The sequence below is a fragment of the Lepidochelys kempii genome, chromosome 1 (assembly GCF_965140285.1).
Source record: "Lepidochelys kempii isolate rLepKem1 chromosome 1, rLepKem1.hap1, whole genome shotgun sequence".
Taxonomy (NCBI): Eukaryota; Metazoa; Chordata; order Testudines; family Cheloniidae; genus Lepidochelys; species Lepidochelys kempii.
Genome location: NC_136380.1, coordinates 51,330,779 through 51,352,044, shown reverse-complemented (window position 1 = coordinate 51,352,044; position 21,266 = coordinate 51,330,779). Strand labels below are relative to the sequence as shown.

The 21,266-nt window shown below is 39.5% G+C and overlaps 1 protein-coding gene across 6 annotated transcripts in view; it reads right to left on the bottom strand.

The window, feature by feature from the left end:
* NBEA (neurobeachin) overlaps positions 1-21,266 on the bottom strand; it is an 848,497-nt gene that overhangs the window by 459,653 nt on the left and 367,578 nt on the right. For all 6 annotated transcript variants that reach the window (XM_073341812.2, XM_073341823.2, XM_073341834.2 and 3 more), the window contains one exon: positions 10,557-10,995. In XM_073341812.2, the coding sequence (XP_073197913.1) occupies positions 10,557-10,995 (439 nt within the window). The remainder of the gene's footprint in view (positions 1-10,556; positions 10,996-21,266) is intronic.

The following is a 21,266-nucleotide window of genomic DNA, read 5'->3' as shown; positions in this document are numbered from 1 at the left end:
TAAATGGTAATTTTATCAGGTTATAAGGGTGGATGTGAATGGGCTGGAAATGTGCATCCAATAGAAAGTGGTGAAGGTGGGTTGTGAAGGGTTGCTTGATTTTTTTATTTTATTTATTTTTTAAGTGAGCTGTAAGGGATATTAATACCATGGAAACTATATTCTCAGGTATACCTCTATGAGGTGGTGACACAACACTGAAGAAATAAAAAAATTAAAAGGAGGATAAGAAAGTTATGAAACAGAAAGGAAACAAAATAAGTCAGCAAAAAAATAAACTAATATATTTAGTGGAAAATAATCAAAAAATCAATAATAGAGCAAGTTGAAATGCAATAATTTGGCCAAAACCAATAATTTGGCTAGTAAAAGGTGCATGTATACAATATTGCAATAAGACAAGATGACAAAAAAGCCAGTGTGATTTTGAGTGCATATCCAGTGGCACAATGCTACATACTGTCCTTTGGAGAAGCAATAAAAATAATTAAGGGCTGGAGGGACTGAATTATGAGGAAAGACTGAAAGACCTAAATGCATGTAACTTGATAAATGATGACTAAGGGGAATATGATAATATTACAAATATTTGAAGGATGTAAATATCAAGGAAGGAACAGAATTACAGTATTTAAGGTTTTCTCCAAGGGGATACGCCTTCACATACTGGAATAAAAATAAGCTGCTGGACTACCATAATAGTGGTGGATGGGTGCCTACTGCGGTACTCATGGGCAAGCTCAATCAAAAGGCAGTGACATAATCACAGTGGATCATCAGACTATTCCCAGCACCTTTCTTACCACACACAAGGCACATATGACTGGAGAAGCGTATATTGCCTTCTTCAATTGTGTCTTTCATTTTAACAAAAATCTGATTTGGGGGTCAAAACCAATTTTTTTCCTTCTATTTTTAGTTTTTCAATTACCCCCCCCTTTTTTTTTAACAAAACCAAATAGTTTAATGAACATTTCTATTCTGTTGAAAAAACTATCTTCCATCAAAAACATTTAAATGGAAAATTGTAAACCAGGAAAACTAAATGCAGGGCTTTAGAACTGAAGGGCCATTTAAATCTCAAACAGCTTTATTATGGTAACACTATAACTCAGTACGTACCCACAGCCAAAATATGTGCAAGAGTGGAAACAATGAAATGGCTACCAAATCTCTCCACTTACTATCCCATTTATCTTTTCTTACACCCAGAAAGAAAATCTGTTTTTATATAATATTACTTTATAATTTCACCTGAAGATTTAGGGTGACTTAAATGGGAACAGAGCTAGGACAACATTAAGAACTTTTGCAAGTACTATTTCTTCAAAATGACTTTTCAGCTGATGGGAACATTTTGGAAATGATAAAGTATATGAGAAAGTTCATTTTACCTGATCTGAGTGTACTTGTACTCTCTACATTAATAAAGATACAGTACATAATTGTGTTTACAAGTGTCCTTCAATCCACAATTACCCTTTGAATTCACACCCACTTTTTCTTCTCCTTCAACCAATTAGAAACTGTTCAAATTGGAAGCTGAGTAAGGATTTTGGGCTAGAATTTTAACCATATTTAAGCACCTAAAGACTGAGAGGCCTCCTGGCCAGATTTTAGTTTTTGTTTTTTATTAAATTAGGTGCCCAAAGATGTAGATTGGTGCCTAATGGGATTTTCAGAAGTACACAGGTTCCCATCTCCCATTGATTTCAGTGGGAGTTTGGCAACTAGACGCCTACAAAATTGGGACATCTGGTCACCCTATTTACAGATCTGTGGTATATCTGCAAGCTGCACACTGCTATCCTACCCAAAGAGAGATGATCTGGCATTCAAACCAACTGAATGATGTTGAACAGCAGCAAACATGTCAGACTGCTTTCTCATTTGTTCCAAGACTTCAAAATATAGGAATTTCTGCATAAATACAGATGCAGAAATGCTTCTTATTAAAATGACTCTCCAAAGTATGGAATGTTTATAGCACTCATTACACAATTTAAAAAGAAAAGGAGTACTTAGAGAGGTGCCACAAGTACTCCTTTTCTTTTTGCAGATACAGACTAACACGGCTGCTACTCAAACAATTTAAAAAGAAATCCATAAAGCACAAAAGCAAGATGTCTCGAAACTTCAGTAATTTCTGTTTAGGAACTTTCTAGCAGGAAGACTAGTAATGTATCAAACAAACTGCAGAATATGAGCACCACATAGAATCACTCGAACAGTTTCACAATGCTCAGTGTCCTCGACTGATTATTTCTGGTGTGCCAAACCACATTTAGAAAATATATTCTGATACTAGTAATAATTAGAACTGAGTGTTATGTTTTTTTTTACCATCAAAAAGATGAGAATGGAAGAAAATTACTGGCACGTTATGTTCCATTACAATTATAAGTCTAGGACAGATAACCCTCCGTGCTTGCCTCTAAACATGTCACCCTGGACGTTATTTTCAAGGAGTTCAGTTTGATGTTAAAAGACATGTCATAACTTTGAGAATCCAGGCTCCAGTGTCCCAGAAATCTGTTTATATAGCTCATAATGTAATTACAGCTACCTTAACACAGATGAGGCAGAAGGCAGCAATATATTGAAAACTAATTGAAAAATGCAGTTGTCCAGAAACACTTGCAGAGAAGAGGTCTCTGAAAAGCTACGAAAAGCTTCAGAGTTTGAAGTGAAATTTTTGATGTTGTCACTCTCAATCTATTGAATGGCTGACAGACAATCAAACCCGTCTGGCTGGCTGGCAGCTCATTTTGCTGGCAGGTGGCAAACAATTAGACACACCAATTTGTGCCTCCTGATGACATTAAAGCATGAAACTAAGTTGTATGCAGGGCCTAGTGATTTGTGTGAAAGCATTTCAAAAATAATACTCTTTGCCGTGGCAACTCATTTCAGACTGCCACCTCCCATTATAGCTTTGAGCAGTGAAGATGACAGGCTTGAGTTACGTGCAGTGCAAGGCCGCTTCTGTTCAATCCGTCATCAGCACCCCTCGAGACCTCAATCCCCTCCTTTCATCAATATCACCTCATCATTTACATTCGATAGTACTTGACCTGCTGCATACATTAACTACACAGAAGTCCGATTTGATAAAATGTGCTGGAACATGTTTTGTGCTTTTACATTTCTTTTATAGTTATACAAGTTCTAAGAAATAATGCCCTGCAACACACATATACGTTATTCTGAGCAAGTACCATTTTGTTATAAAAAAATAAATATTCACTGTTATAAATACTGTTTTGGATAATAAAAGTGAACACTGCTTTGAACTTTATTTACATGAGTTTTGGTAAATTTTCATTTGACCCCAATATATATAAGAGGTTGCAATTTTTAAAAAAATTGCTTTAAAAGCACACAGCTCTTCAAAGAATAGTTTGTTAATTATTTTACCATTATTTGAGTGATTTCTTTCATAAGAATCACCATAACTACCAGTGTAAGAAATATATATCTTGTACCACATGGTAATGTACATCAACTTTCAAAGAAAATACCGTGTAAAATATCAATTATCTCCAATTTCTTAAATAAACTGATAAACAATACAAATCTATTACAGATGTTCCAACAAATAATTAGTTCAATACTTTCCTTCTAGACAAGAAAGGGCTTTAGGTATAGCCAGGAAACACCAGGACAGAGAACAACTAGGCTGCAATTTACTTCAATGTTTCAACGATAATGGAGGAAGAACAGAAGGAAAAAATTCACAAAGCATTACAACCTAAAATACAGACGTATTGTTTCTAAGTGGCTCTCTTAATGCATTTCAATGCCCATCTCTTACATATACTTTTAAATCTACTATCAGGTGTTTCTTAGCCCATGGGTTGTAACCCTCAAAACAGGTTTCAGGAAAGTCATGGTGACACTCTTTTTCTCCATTTTATAGTCTTTCATTAATTTTTTTAGAAAAAAAACAAGATTCTCCATGGCCTATGTCTCCTTATAGCTAGTAGGATAACACTGAAAACATGAACGAAGTGCAAACTGATGCCATGATACCTGCCTGAACCTGCAGGCAGCCCACATTAATACCTTTGGATACGACTGCTCCATTCATCTCTGCCTAGGCCCTGTGGACTCTGATACTGCAGCCATGACATTTCGCATTTTTTCCAAATTGTCATGGAATCCAGTATTTTTCTATTTTGTCATACACAACATTATGGTTTGTCTCCCTGCCCTGCTGGGACCTCCCTGCAGCTGTCTTTTGATCACTCAGTTGGAAGTTAATTAGATTACAATGCATGTTCCCTAGACTTCCATGGAACCAGGCAGCAGGGTGTCTTTTTTCCTCTCTTCTATGGATCTCTCTCTTGAAGCTTTCCCCTATGGCAGATTTAGATCAAAGCTTGCACCAGAATGTTTGTCAGCAACCACAATACCTCAAAGAAGCCATTGCAGCAGATGACAAGGGAACGTGGGCAGGCATACAACCATTGAAAGCAGGGAGCACTGAGCTATTTGGGGACCAAGAATCCATCTTTACAAAAGAAAACCTTTGGATTCTTCTAGTGAAAATTTATGGGTTTACAAAATCAGAAGACAGTTTTAATAGCAATACCATATACACAAAAACTCTGAGCATTTCCCAGTAACACCAAGTGTAATAGCCAAAGCTGCCCAGCCTCACATAACTGGGCAAAATACTGAATGCTCCCTGAGTCTCAGATGGGGGAAATCTGCTGCTGCCAGTCAAATCAAAGCTGTTCACTTTTTCCAGTGACTAATTTATAATAGCTGCAAGAACCGCTGTTTAGCCAAGTAAGGACAACTAGTACTACTTAGTACAAGTGAACGAAGATACAGGTGTGTCTTCTTTTGCCAGCTTTTAATATCTATCTGGTATGAGTGGGAAGGAATCAAACACAAGAACTTCCTCTTTTCCTGTCCACTGACAGGATATGCTATATTCCTTGGTGAATACGACTCTGCTGTTACAAAATACTTCACTGATCAGCACCGGCCTTCTCTGAATTATTCTTTCTAGAGGTGGAATGTGGTATGTGTCAAACTGGAATTTGTCAACGTGTATCAGGAGCAGAGTCTTGTTGCAACCACTCTGCCCTTCCCATATTAATAAGTGGGAGGGAGCCCTCAGCTAACGGGTGTCCCAGGACATGCCTGATGAGGATAAGTTGTGTGCGGGGTGTTGGTATAGAAAAGATTGAGAACCACTGATCTATACACTTGGACTAAATCCTGAGATAACAATCTGCTTTGACTAGCATGCAGTGTATTCAAAGATTGGGACTCAGTCTTTTCAGTCACTCTCTTTCACTGGCTCTCTTGCTGCTCAAGGGATGGAGTAAACTGCACCACACATAAACATAGTGCAGCACATGCTGTCAAGTGCAGTGGTACAGCCATGCCACCCGTAACAGTAAGGGGTAGAGCCAATGGTCTGCCCATTTTCTCATTCCATTACATCCCATCTCCCCCACAGGCACCTCTCACACACCTGTGCCACAGCATTAGCCAGGACACAGTTTGACCCTATAGTAACAAGAAAATAAAACCAACAAATCCTTAATGTCTATACAACCTTAATAAAGTTATTAAAAAGCTGACAATTGCATATAACCTTAGCTCCTGAATCTGTACTGAGAACCATTAATGTAGATGCACAAGTTCACCTGGAGTCTCACTGAAATTAACAGGACTCTGTGAGTGAAGATTCTGATGAAGGCTTAGAGCCCACATGCAGTGTTACAATCAAAAAGGGAAATTAATGTTAAAGTTTGAGTATTTACTATTTCTTAAGCAACTATCATGTAATTTGTAGTGTACATCAATGGTTCCCAAACTTTTCCGCATCACGCCCCCTTTTTAATTGTCACGCCCCCACCTCTCCTTTACCATCATCCAACCACGCTTTTAACAAATTCAGTTTGTAATTTAAAATTTAAAACAAACGCAAACTTGGTATACATTTTTTTAATTTAAAATTAAAAATAAGCACAAATAGTTTTTCTTGGCTCAAAAATTTAATAAAATGTAATTTAAAATAAGAAATAGCATGAACAAAACAAATTTAATGTGAAGGATGATGCTGCATTTTCTTCATGAGTTGGGGAATCCTAGTTTTGAAAGATGAAAGTGCACAATGCAAATCGTTTTTGACATCCAGTCGATTTCTTTGTTTTGTTTATTATTATGACTAAACTTGAAAAGCTTTTTTCACAGAGGTACATAGATGAAAATGGAAGAATAATGGTGCTTCTTCTCCAACTTTTGGGTAAACTGTGAAATATTTTATCCAAAATTCCTCCAGGCTTAAGTTTTTGAAAATATCTTTCGCACTTGAATCGTATTTCATTCTGAGTGCTTATTCTTGCAATACTTCTGGCAATGAATCCCCATCAATGTTGAACAGATTACGTGCTAATTTATGAACGGGGTTGCCAGAAAAGTTGTCTGGAAAATAGCGGATGAATTCATCAACAAGGCAGTCCAGACGAAACACGGTTTTGTTCTTCGCATCTGCTTTACAAAGTTCTTGGAAACCTTCATTTTCAACGAGTGATGAAAATGTTGGAAAAGACAAAAAGTTAGGCATCTGAGCTTGCATTCGACATTTCCAAAGCTTGATTTTTTTCCGTAAATGCTTTGATGGCATTGTGGTGCACTATAATGTTTGCAGCATTGTTTCCTTGCAGCTTCAAATTGAGATTGTTCAAAGATTCAAAAATGTCCACAAGGTATGCCAGTGAAAGTTGAAACGTGTGGTCCGTAAACACACAATATAACTCTTCTTTTTTCTGTTACTTCAGGAAAATTTCCGCTTTGTCTTTCAGTACAAATAATTTCGAAAGCATATTCCCTTTGGAAAGCCATCATACCTCCATGTGAAACAAAAGAATTTTATTATCCGCTCCCAAATCCAAACAAAGAGCTGCAAAAAGTCTCGTATTTAAAGCGCTGTTCTTCACAAAATGGACAATTTTGATGGCAAAATTCAACAAGTCAAGTAGGTCATCTGGAAGGGTTTTAGCAGCCAACACTTGTCTGTGTATGACGCAGTGAGCCGCGGTTATGGCTGGATTTTTTTCTTTCACCAATGTTACAACTCCAGAGCGAGAGCCACATATCGCTGGAGCACCATCTGTGCATACGCCAACCAGTTTTCCCCCTGAAAGTCCATTTTCTTCAAAAAAAAGTCAGAAATCATTTTCATAACATCAGAAGCCTATGATGTGGTTGTCAATTCCTTTGAAAAAAGCAGTTCTTCTTTCACAGTTCCATCGTTAATTAATCGAATGTAGACGAGCAACTGACAGCATTGTGCTACATCAGTGGTATCGTCACACTGAATTGCAAAAAAGGAGAAGCTTTCACTGCCTCCACACTTGAAGTTTTAAATCTTTTGCCTTATCATCGATTCAATGTTTCACGGAATTGTCGGAAAGTGAAATTTCCGCTATTTTTTTCTTGCTTTCGGCACCAAGCACAATATCAGCTGCTTTCAACAAGCAAGAGTTTCTCCTATTATGTGCGCTTTCTTGGCTTTAGCGATGAGCAATGACAGTTCATAAGATGCTTCTACCACTTTGGCCGACGCTTGATGAAAAGCTACAGTAGCGTCCTGCCTCACACATTTTAAATTTTGAAGTTTAGCAGCAAAACACTCTTTTGGTTTGTCTTTCAAAGCCCTGCAGTTCTTTGTCAAGTGTCGCTCAAGAAGACTAGATCTCAATGAATCATTACTAGAACTGTGTGGCATACTACGCATTGAGGATGATCTCTCCAGTTTTTTCTCCATGACGGTGAAACCATACTTAATGTAGTCTTCACCATACTTCCTTTTCTTAATCATAGCCATAATATACTAATAAAAAAATCTATAAAATAATTTTCCTGATTTGTGAATAATAACTGACGCAAGTTAATTTGAGTTATCACAAATGTATATTTACTACTACTATTATGTAAAGTTGTGTGCTGCCCTATATATACCCCACCACCAGTCTGGCAAGTAGCCGGTCTTGCGCGGTGAGTGGTGGAGGTAACCACTGCCATGATAGAACAGTCTCAAACACTCTTGCAAGTGAGCTAGGAAGTTTTAAGAAGTTTCACTACTTTCTACATCATTCTTTGGCCTCCCCGCAAACTGAAACGGCACTCCAACACATTGAAAGGCAAAGAAATAAAAAATATTTGCATTTTGTGGTATGAAATTAAAACATTGCAGTAATATACTTGTATTTATAGTTGTATTTTTATTATTGTACTTTGTTATACCTTTATTCTTGTCTACTTGTATTCATAATAAAAATGAGAAGATTTTTAATACTTTATTGTAGTTAAATAATATAGTCTTGTAATTGGACAATTTTATGAATAGTTATAATTATGTATACAGAATATGTATAATTTATTGTCTGTTGGTCTATTACAGGGGTGGGCAAACTTTTTGGCCCAAAGGCCACATCAGGGTTGCACACTGGTATGGAGGGCTGGGTAGGGAAGGCTGTGCCTCCCCAAACAGCCTGGCCCCTGCCCCCTCCCACTTCCTGCCCCCTGACAGCCCCCCTCAGAACCCCGACACATCCAACCCCTCCAATCCTTGTCCCATGATCGCCCTCTCCCGGGACCCCACCCCCTATCCAACCCTCCTCACCTCCCCACTCCCCAGCCCATTACCATGCCACACAGAGCAGCAGGACAGACTTATTGGAAAACCTGGAAGGTGGGCAGGTGTAAGCTGCGCTGCCCGTGCTGCCCGCGTGGCTGCAGAGGAAGGGGGACAGCGGGGGAGGGGCCAGGGGCTAGCCTCTCCGCCAAGAGCTCAAGGGCTGGGCAACACGGTCCCGCGGGCCGTAGTTTGCCCACCTCTGGTCTATTAAATAAACAAACAAACAAATAAAAAAATGTTTACACTAATAAAAAAATTTCGTTATGAAAATTTCACAGCCTCATACCCCCCTTGGAATTTCTTCACGCCCCGCAGGGGGGCACACCTGCCAGTTTGGGAACCAATGGTGTACATGCTGTACTGCTCAATGTAAAAGAAAACAGCTTTGAATATATTTGAGAATATGATGGTTGCTCACACAGAAAAAACCTCCAACAATACAAGGTTTTTCATCTATTCCCCCCCTTGAAACCAACCCAAATTACCATATGTAAGTTGATGAATGGAAAAAAAAAAAAAGCTTCTTCCTAATAAACTAGGCAATACATAGACACTCTCTCTCTCTCTGAAATGATCAAAAGAACTAAGATATTTTTGGGAAGACCACATTCCCTTTTTGATATTCCAGTCCCAGTCCATTCCCTGCCTCTCTTCCAAAAGGTACAATCTTATTGTTTATTGAATTAGTTCACTGAGGCAGCCTCCAACAATTTTGTCTTATCAGCTTCACTACACTTGTGTAGTGCTTCCTAACGTCATATTATAAGTTTTTATCCTGTAATTTTCATTTATCCTTTTTCTCCTTACTATTTACATTAACCTGGAACTATTGACTGGATTTTGTTTTCATTAATATTTTGTGGACAATAATTTAATCCTCTATTATGAGAATTTGTGTATTTCATACATCTGTAGCGGTTTTCCCATGTCATATTTTAAACCTGAAATATTTATTTTTGAAGTTCCCTCCGAATTTTTTTTTTCAGGATGTGGTTATATGAACCACAAGTAATATATTTCTAAAGCACTATTTTACAATTTTGCCACACATCAGAACTTGTGCTGGATTGTTTAATTGATTCTTTAACTGATTCTTCTGATTATCTAAATATTTTAGAGGAGAGACTAAAACAACCACATCATACTGGAAAATTCAGTCATGTCAATGTACTTCAGAATTAGACTCTTGCATAGGTTTAGGATGAACACACAATACAAGTAACTCATTTTTGCAGAATGTTGTCAATTGCATCTCTCCACACAACTCCTATATTAAGACTCATGCAGCTGGTGTGGTTGCCTCAAATTAAGCTACATTAACCAGTAGTGCGAGCATTTTCAGTCAAACATGAGAAATAAAAAAATTATGGCTCACAATTTAAAATGTGTTCCCTTCAAATATAAAAAAAATTGGGCTTAAAACTTTAAAAATGAAATACAGGAGTCAGTCTCAATCTTGTTCTTATTGACATATGCACACAATCTGGCATGACTGATTTCACTACTGGAAGAGGACTGGTACGACAAACATTTGGAAGCATTTTGTTGAGACTTCACACGGCCAGTCTCTTGTCTATAAACAGACTTTTTTTCCCATTCAAAATATGGTTTTAAAAGAGAAAAAAGTTTTATTACAACAACAGTTCTTTAAAACAGGCTTGTTCTTCCAGCACCAATTACAGTTTTATTTGGTGCTTAGAGAGAAAAACAATGTGAATAACTTTTGCAGATGATATATGTTCTGGTTTTAGTAATGCCATGAAGAAGTAAAGCAACAGTATTTTCTTAATACTATCTAATCTGAGTTCACATTGGACTATCAACATGTTAACAAATAAATACTCCAAATCTCAGTATTACACAACATAAAATAATTAACTCAGCCATATACCTGTCAAAGGAGTGAAACTGCATGGGAAGAATTGACTGAGCTTCCCTCTTCAACGCAGGATCTGGGTAAGGGATAGGATCAGGACCACACTCTGCAATTTCAATAGGGGCTGCCACAAGGCTTTTTAGTATCTCCTTGACATTCATGCCTTTGCTTTGGCTGATGCTGGATATGGAAGGTGCAGGCTTCAGGATTTCACTGGGACTTTCTGTTAAGCTTTCCTGAGATTTCTTTACCTCAGAAGACAAAGTAGACAATAATTCACTCATAGCATCAGGGCCTGTGCTTGTCTCTAAGTCTGTCCCATTTAAGATGCTGGGCATCTGCTCCTCTCCAATACCAGAATCTGTATGAGGAATGGAGCTTTCCAGCTGAATATCTTCAACTGGTGTTGGTGTTTCTTTTTCCTTCATATTCTCTGGAAATACAGCAGGAGTCTCTGTAGCGAAAAAGGGTTATAAACAATATTTAAAGCTTAGTCTGGAGTTGTATAACAAATATATATCATTGAAGCTTAATAAGATAGAACCTATCAAGTCTTAAAAGCATATAAATCTTAACAAATTAACAACAGAGAATCCAACCCTGCAGAAAGCCATGGTGCATACAAAACTTTCATTGGTTTCTATAGACATTTTCTGCACAGGAAAGGCTGCATAATTGAGCCCAGAGTTGTGCTACATAATCTCAGTGACATTTTAAAAAATACAACCCACTCCTTATAAAGTTATTAAATGGCAGGACATTGCATACTAGAACATAGCTTGACACATTTATTGTGGTAGTCTAAACTCACTACTCAGCTACAAATCAGATGTCAAAACATTAATTTACGTATTTCCAGTGTCCATACTGGTAATATATGTGCAAAAAAGCTATGCTATTTCACAGCTTTAAAATATCTTCAAGTGCTTAATTTTCTTCTAAATGGAAGTTTAAATTGTCCTGAAAGCGGTAGATCTATTAAGTGTCTAGCCTTTCTAGTATCCTAGATAACATATATATGTGAACCAATGCTGTGAATCCTTCCTGAGTCTGTAAACAAGATAGACAAATAATAGCTCAAAACTCCAATAGGGTTTTTTGGCACATCTTGAGAGAAGAAAGAACACAACTTTGAGATCCCAGGTTGATTCAAATCCCAAATATCAACAGAAACTGAGGGGATGGGGGAAGTGAAATCAGTGGAATTTTGCAAAATGTCAAGGGACCCTATTAATAATGTCTTGCAAATGTCTGCTTTTATCAACTATTTACAATGAAATACACAGACAACAACTTCACTATGAAAGCATAGCAATCTGACGGTCCCATTGGAATTCAGCTAGAGCTGTGAAGACCTGCCTCAGATGGTCAATATTTTGGATTACTCTTCAGGGAGATGCACATTGTGGTTATCTTTTCAATGCCAAAAAGCCTGAACTCAAACTGAATATTTGTTTATTTATAATATCAATTTATTTTTATTAAGGACACTTGACATAAAAACCCTGAAGGTAAAATTTGAATAGCCTGTATATAAATTATGGCCTCATATGTATTTGTTATTTGTATTTGCCTCTGTGTTTCTGAGAAAATGGTAAATCTGGTTACTTTGGAAGATAATGTGCTCCAGTACATGTAAATAAAATTCTGCTTTACTAAGGGTTCTAAATAAAATATTTTTTAACAACATAACTATCAGAAATTGTATGGTAACAGTTTAGGACTTGAAATTGTAATAGACAAGTGGACTATAATGTCAAAAATTATTACAGTATATTAGGTACAAATATATTTTATCTTTATATATATATTCTCTCTCTCTCTCACACACACACACACACACATATATGTATTTACATTGTATATGTGAACTGTATACAATATATTTATATATTATACATACATGCCTTTGAACTAATTTCAACTTAGAATAATTCATATACACTTGTATACCAACAATGTTATACACCATATATTGGCAGATGACCTCCTGAGGTCTCTTCCAACCCTAATCTTCAGATTCTATGAACTGCAAACCCTAGAGAAGACCCAAGGGAAATAATCTGTTACTAGGAACACTGTTTTCTTCTTCTAAATGTTTCATGCACTCCCCATTACACATATATACTTTCACAAACAGAATGACATGTCTTTTCCAAAGTGGATACCAACCCCACTTTTTGAATCAGAAAGCAGAAACTGGAATTATGTACTGCAAAGCTGACAGCCACTTGAAAAGATATATCCCCATTACACACTCATCCTTTACTAGTCCACAGAATATTTATCATCATAGATATCTAGCATGATAGAGTTTAGAAAACGTAATCAGATCAGCGACATGATCTTAATGGATTTTTTGAGACTCAGTTTCCCCATACAAAAATAAGAAAGATAATTCTGGACTGGAGGGAACAAGGGGCTTTTGACATCCAGTCCAAGAACACTGTTGCTCTGCTTAAGCCGAAGCTGCTTTATTGGTTTCCTATCAATATCCTGCTCCTTGGGAAGACGAGTGGGTCAAATTGACACAATCTGGAGCGGAGACCTACAGTAAATATTCATGTTGACTAAATTCTGCAGAGGAAGAGACAGTGACTATATACAGTATCGCTCAAAAGTAGACACACTAAAAGATGGCCCACAGTTCGAATGTTTATCTGGTTTACAATAAAAATCCATAATCTACATGTACAAATTTAGGGAATTTAGTGTTATGATATATTGCTTCCTGTATAAAGGAATTTCTCTGAAATTGCAAAATTTCATACATACAGTTTTCAGCAATCACCATGGGGTTATTTTAAACAAAGTAAAAATGCCTGTTTATTCTCTCTCTAAGCAAAAGTCAAGCCCCAATGCTAGTGCACTTTTTGAGGTTCAAACTGAAGGGCGAATTATACTTTAATCTGTCTTTGTAATGGCTAAAAATTTCTAGTCAGATATATAGAATTTTGATATGCAGCCATTACAACATACTAGACAACCACAAAACTGGGAAATGTTAAGATTCTAACTTAAAATTACTTATTCCTCCAGGTAAAATTTACGACAAATATACCACATTTCCTACAATATCTGAAAACAAAAGAGAGCATTAAAAAAGTTAACTTGCCCCCATTTATTGTCCCCATTTACTTCAGACAATTGGTAACATTTCCACTCTAAGACTAAATTTGATTTATTTATGAATGCAATCTAGACCCTGATCATTAAACTATAATAATTATGGATTGTTATTTACAATAATTTAGAAATAAGAAAAACACTTTCAATAAAACCACTGTACATACAAGTATATTAAAAACTATTGTACTTCCAATGAGATCAAACTTTTATCCTCTGATTGCATTAAACCAACTGATCAGAGTTATCATTGATTTATCATTATGAACAGTAATGTCTGCATAAGAGTTACATTTTATAATATTTCTTATTGGGTGTATTAAAGCTATTTTCCAAAATATCACAGTCCCAATAAGTAATATACGTTAAATGCGCCAAAGTTGCTTTTTATTTGTGGCCACTCTGCTCGCTGCCTCTGCCCACAGGCACCACCCCTGCAGCTCCTATTGGTCATGGTTCGTGGCCAATGGGAGCTGCAGAGCTAGAGTGCAGGGCCAGGGGGTGGGGGCGGTACGCAGAGTTGCCTGCCATGCCTCCACCTAGGAGCAGCCAGGACAGGCCGCCACTTGCGGAGAGCTGCCCAAGGTGAGCAATGCCTCGGATCCGACACCCTGCACTGCCTCCCGTGCCCCAACCCACTGCCCTGAGCCCCCTCCTGCACCCAAACTCCCTCCCTCTTAGTTAACTATAATTTTTCACTTAGCTGTCCTCCCCCATTCTCCCAACATGCTAGATAAAACAGCTTTTACTGTATTTACATGCCAGATATGCCAAACATTCATATATGGCCCTTCATGCTTCAACCACCATTCCAGAGGACATGCTTCTACGCTGATGAAGCTCACTAAAAAATCATGCATTAATGAAATTTGTGAATGAACTCCTTGGGGGGGAGAGAATTGTACGTCTCCTGCTCTGTTACCCGCATTCTGCCATATTTCATGTTATAGCAGTCTCAGATGATGACCCAGCACGTGTTGTTCGTTTCAAGAACACTTTCACTAAAGATTGGCAGCTCTGCACACTGCCTCCATCCTCGCTCCCTCCACGAGTGCTGACTCTGCAGCTCCCAGCCCATTGGCCAGGAACTGTGGCCAACAGGAGCTAGAGGAGGTGGTGCCTGCAGACGAAGGTAGCATGCCTGCAGAGTTCCCTGGCCCCGCCTCTGCCAGCAACAGCAGGGACAGGGCACCGCCCGAGGTGAGCCTCCCCACAAGTGGCCCCCCCCATCCCTGCTGTTGCTGGCTGATGTAGGCATGGCCAGCAGCTCTGCATGCTGCCTCCGTTCCCCCTCCCTGAGCGCTGCCTCTGTGGCTCCCAGCCCATTGGCCGGGAACCGTGGACAATGGGACCTGAGGGATGGCACTGGCTGCAGCTCTGCGTAGGAGCCTGAGGGGGACATGCCACTGCTTCCTGGAGCTGCTTGAGGTAAGCGCTGCATGGAACCTACACACACTCACACATCCTGTGACCCACCCCACTGCCCCAGCCCTGATCCCCCCCTCATCCTATGAACCCCTTGGTCCCAGCCTGGAGCACCCTCCTACACCCCAAACCCCTCATCCCTAGCCCCACCCCAGAGCCTGCACCTCCAGCTGGAGCCCTCACGCAACCACCCCCACCTCCTGCATCCCAATCCCCTGCCTCAGCCCGGAGCCCCCTCCTGCCCCCTGCCAATGTCTGTCACTAACTCCAGTAATTTTGTCAAATGTCCATCGTGCAACATGGTGGTGCTAACCCTGCATGGATGAGTGTCCTCTGGAAAGGTGGCTGAAGCATGAAGGGACATATGAATCTGGCACATACATATCTTGCAACACCAGCTACAAGAATGCCATATGACACCTGTTCTCACAGTCAGGTGACGTTGTAAACAAGAAATGGGCACTGTTATCTCTCATAAATGTAAACAAACTTGTTTGTCTGAGCAATTGGCTGAACAAGAAGTAGGACTGAATACACTTGTAGGCTCTAAAGTTTGACATTGTTTTATTTTTGAGTACAGTTACTTTTTGTACATAATTCTACATTTGTAAGTTCAACTTTCATGATAAAGAAATTGCAACACAGTACTTGTAATGGAGGAATTGAAAAATACTATTTATTTTGTTTTTTACAGTGCAAATATTTGTAATAAAAAATAAATATAAAGTGAGCACTGTATACTTTGTATTCTGTGTTGTAATTGAGATAAATATATTTGAAAATGTAGAAAACATCCAAAAATATTTAAATAAATGGTATTCTGTCATTAACAACACAATTAATCGTGCGATTAATCACAATTAATGTATTTAATTGCTTGGCAGCCCTATTAGAAAGTTTTTAAGATGAATTACAATTTATACACAGGACCAAAGAAACCAATTGATTTACCTATAGCACTTCATGTAAAGCTTTATTACATTCCCATTGATTTTCTTTCATAATACTTTTGTCTTCTATGGACTGCAGGAATGGAACAAAGAGTATATCTTTTCACACAATGCAGTCAAATTATATTTATCCAATCCTCTTAAATTTATAGAGTGGGTGCTCTTAGAACAGAAGAATCTTGAGTACTCAACTCATCTTAGCTAAATGAGAAGTTAAACATGAACAGCAGCAAAAATATAACTGATTACATCTGTCTATTGTTATAACATTCTGACAGCCAGCTTGTAAATTTTCAACAACCCTCATCAGTTTTCTGTAGCATTAGGCCATGTCAGTAGACAAAGCAGGAACATTACTAGACCTAGTGATCTTAACCCTGTCAGAAGTTGGCAGTTGGATACCAGATGCCTCTTTCTTACTGTTTTTCATTGTAACTAATGAGTTCACCTACTACATTATGGAAAAAATATGGGCTTAAGTTAAGTAAATGACATGATGTCTATGTGGTGACCTGATCTGTCACATTCCTTCCCTAAAATATCTTGTTTTACTGTGATTTATGAAGTGCATTGCCATTTTTTTTGCCTATTAAGTTATCTAAATAGTTCTTACTATTTAGACACTTTAAAAATAGTGTAAGAAACAAACATATAGCCTTCCTATTATTACAGACATGAAAAGTATATTCATGAAGGTAATATATAAGGTTTTGCTATTCCAACAAATTGACATTAAAAAGACAGTCTGCTTTTATCTTTACCCCACGCTTCCCAATCCTAAGTAATTAATCATTTGTATAAATTACGGGAACTCATTTTGGATTACTTTGCCACATTTATTCTGTTTCTTTTATTACATACAAAATAAAGTTCAAAGTTTGCAAAAGTCAAATATTTGAAAGCAACAATTTTAAACTGCTAATAGTAAGGCCAAATCAAAATAGTTGTTCATGAAGCTAGCAAATTCAACTCCCCAATCCATAGGCGGCAGGTATCATAGGCTGGGGGAGGCTGTGCCTCCCCAAACAGCCAGGAATGGCCCCCACCAATGCTCCACCCCCAGGCTCCCTCTGTTGCTATGTGGTGGTCCCAGCTCAAGCTGGGGCCACGCCACCTGCCCTCCCAGCACTCCAGGGCTGGGGCTGTGCTGCCAGCCCTCCCAGTGGGCTGGAGGCGCTAGCCTGGCAGCTGCGGTGGCAGGGGCTCTCTGGGCTCTGGCGTGGGGTGGGCGCAGAAGGGGCAGGGCCTTGGGTGGAAGGCTAGCCTCCCCCAGCCGGCGGTTCACGCGCCGCCAATGCCCCAGTCCCACAACTATCCCGATACCATATGTCAAAGTCCTGTTGCAAACCACGGAGATACCAGAGCTCTTAAAAAAAAAAAAGTCTACTTTTTTTTTTTTTTTTTAAATAATGGAAAGTGTAAGGCAGCCTTAACAGGAGAGTCGTTGCCACTCTACCATAGTTAAAAGCAACATAGTGACATTTTGTTTATTAGAATGTCCATTAGCCCTTCTATACCCACATAGAGAGCACCATCAGTGAATGGTTCCTGGTCTTCTGGTCACAAGGAAAGAACTCTAAACACATCCCTTTCCATTGTCAAGTACCAGGTACTTTTCTGTACCTGTAGAAGAAGCAAGACCACCACAGAACAACTACACCTACCTACTTTGTTCTTAACCTACAAAGGACACAAGTGAATGACTCAAAATTACATGTGAAAACATGTGGAAAGGGATTATGATAACAACAAGTGGAATTGTGACAGAAACATGCAAAGCAAGTGAACACAAAAATAACAGAAAATGACAATGGAACAAATGTCTAACAGAGAGCTTTTATCCAACGTGACAAACTACTCCAAGTCCACTCTTATTCATCTCTCAGTTCCCGGTACTGGAAACTTCATTTTGTATCATAGGCAGAACTTACAATGGGGAGTGGTGAGAAATCCTTGCTGTCTGGCCCTAGTCTTAGCCTGAGCAAGTTGCTGCACCTGCTGATCAGTCTGTACTGATCCTGTCACTGGCAGCTAGGCTTTCCATGTGAGTTTAGTATGACTGTTTGCATGTGCACCACTTATTAGACATGATTAATCTTTAGCTCCATTTATTGAGACCGTCCTCATTCGCTCTCTCACTTTGGCTTTCTGGGCACTGCTATGTGACTCATTTTGCTTTTTATTCTAATTAGATCTCATTTGCTGCTGGGCCTATTTAAATAATTTTTTTCTTTGCTAACTGAAGGATAGTAGGGACAGGGAAGAGGAAAGGAAGAGCCCACTTGATTTACTTGGCTACTTTTATTTCTTTTGCCTCCTCCACAGGCTGAACATATGTTTTTTCACAATTCTCTCTGGACTCAGGCAGACAGGAAAGAAGGCCCCATCTATCCTGAGTTAAGAACCGTATTAACCAAGCCATTTCTGCATAACACAGCTCCTACCCCAGTGTAGATGGGGTCCTCAGTTTACGTATTCAAAAACCCCAAAACTTGACTCTTCTTTGCAGTGAGGAATAATTTCAAACAAGTATACATGGGTTGCAAACCATAAAGGTGGTGTTCAAGGGAACTTTCCTGTCTTTACCAAATATTCACTAAATAATATTTTTAAGCATCTGCTGTTATGGTACCTGGAACACTGGACAATCACTTAAAACATGATAAAAAGAACATAAAATTTAAGGAACGATATAAAAGCCAAACAATGTGCTCATTAAAATACAGATAATGGGGGTATTTTCCAGTTGTTAACAGCTACTGGAAAAAAATGTTTTTTTACTATCTCATTTCCTCCCTCGGCATGCCTTCCCCCGCATTCTCTGCAGTAGTGCTGCCCAGCCTTTTCCACCAACAGCATCTGCTAAGACATCTATACACCAGTTTTGAACACCTACCCCTGGTTGCCAAACTAAACAGCAAAAGATTTCAAAATGTTTCAAGGCCTACAGGTCAATGGAGAAGTAGCAATAACTGCAAGACACAGGGAAACTGAATACACAAGAAGAAAAGGAGTACTTGTAGCACCTTAGAGACTAACCAATTTATTAGAGCATAAGCTTTCGTGAGCTACAGCTCACTTCCTCAGATGCATATCGTGGAAACTGCAGCAGGCTTTATATATACACAGAGAATATGAAACAATACCTATTCCCACCCCACTGTCCTGCTGGTAATAGCTTATCTAAAGTGATCATCAGGTGGGCCATTTCCAGCACAAATCCAGGTTTTCTCACCCTCCACCCCCCCACACAAATTCACTCTCCTGCTGGTGATAGCCCATCCAAAGTGACAACTCTTTACACAATGTGCATGACAATCAAGTTGGGCTATTTCCTGCACAAATCCAGGTTTTCTCACATCCCCCCCACCCCCATACACACACAAACTCACTCTCCTGCTGGTAATAGCTCATCCAAACTGACCACTCTTCAAGTTAAAATCCAAGTTAAACCAGAACATCTGGGGGGGGAGGGGGGAGGAAAAAACAAGAGGAAACAGGCTACCTTGCATAATGACTTAGCCACTCCAAGTCTCTATTTAAGCCTAAATTAATAGTATCCAATTTGCAAATGAATTCCTATTCAGCAGTTTCTCGCTGGAGTCTGGATTTGAAGTTTTTTTGTTTTAAGATAGCGACCTTCATGTCTGTGATCGCGTGACCAGAGAGATTGAAGTGTTCTCCGACTGGTTTATGAATGTTATAATTCTTGACATCTGATTTGTGTCCATTTATTCTTTTACGTAGAGACTGTCCAGTTTGACCAATGTACATGGCGGAGGGGCATTGCTGGCACATGATGGCATATATCACATTGGTGGATGTGCAGGTGAACGAGCCTCTGATAGTGTGGCTGATGTTATTAGGCCCTGTGATGGTGTCCCCTGAATAGATATGTGGGCACAATTGGCAACGGGCTTTGTTGCAAGGATAAGTTCCTGGGTTAGTGGTTCTGTTGTGTGGTATGTGGTTGTTGATGAGTATTTGCTTCAGGTTGCGGGGCTGTCTGTAGGCATTTGCTCAAGAAACTTCCTGAAAAAGCACAAGATCAAATCCGCACAGACACACCCCTGGAACCCCGACCTGGGATATTCTATCTACTACCCAAGATCCATAAACCTGGAAATCCTGGGCGCCCCATCATCTCAGGCATTGGCACCCTGACAGCAGGATTGTCTGGCTATGTAGACTCCCTCCTCAGGCCCTACGCTACCAGCACTCCCAGCTACCTTCGAGACACCACTGACTTCCTGAGGAAACTTCAATCCATCGGTGATCTTCCTGATAACACCATCCTGGCCACTATGGATGTAGAAGCCCTCTACACCAACATTCCACACAAAGATGGACTACAAGCCGTCAAGAACACTATCCCCGATAATGTCACGGCTAACCTGGTGGCTGAACTTTGTGACTTTGTCCTTACCCATAACTACTTCACATTTGGGGACAATGTATACCTTCAGATCAGCGGCACTGCTATGGGTACCCGCATGGCCCCACAGTATGCCAACATTTTTATGGCTGATTTAGAACAACGCTTCCTCAGCTCTCGTCCCCTAAAGCCCCTACTCTACTTGCGCTATATTGATGACATCTTCATCATCTGGACCCATGGAAAAGAAGCCCTTGAGGAATTCCACCATGATTTCAACAATTTCCATCCCACCACCAACCTCAGCCTGGTCCAGTCCACACAAGAGATCCACTTCCTGGACACTACAGTGCTAATAAACAATGGTCACATAAACACCACCCTATACCGGAAACCTACTGACCGCTATTCCTACCTGCATGCCTCCAGCTTTCACCCTGACCACACCACACGATCCATCGTCTACAGCCAAGCTCTGCGATACAACCGCATTTGCTCCAACCCCTCAGACAGAGACAAACACCTACAAGATCTCTGTCAAGCTTTCTTACAACTACAATACCCACCTGCAGAAGTAAAGAAACAGATTGATAGAGCCAGAAGAGTTCCCAGAAGTTACCTACTACAGGACAGGCCTAACAAAGAAAATAACAGAACGCCACTAGCCGTCACCTTCAGCCCCCAACTAAAACCCCTCCAACGCATTATTAAGGATCTACAACCTATCCTAAAGGATGACCCAACACTCTCACAAATCTTGGGAGACAGGCCAGTCCTTGCCTACAGACAGCCCCGCAACCTGAAGCAAATACTCACCAACAACCACATACCACACAACAGAACCACTAA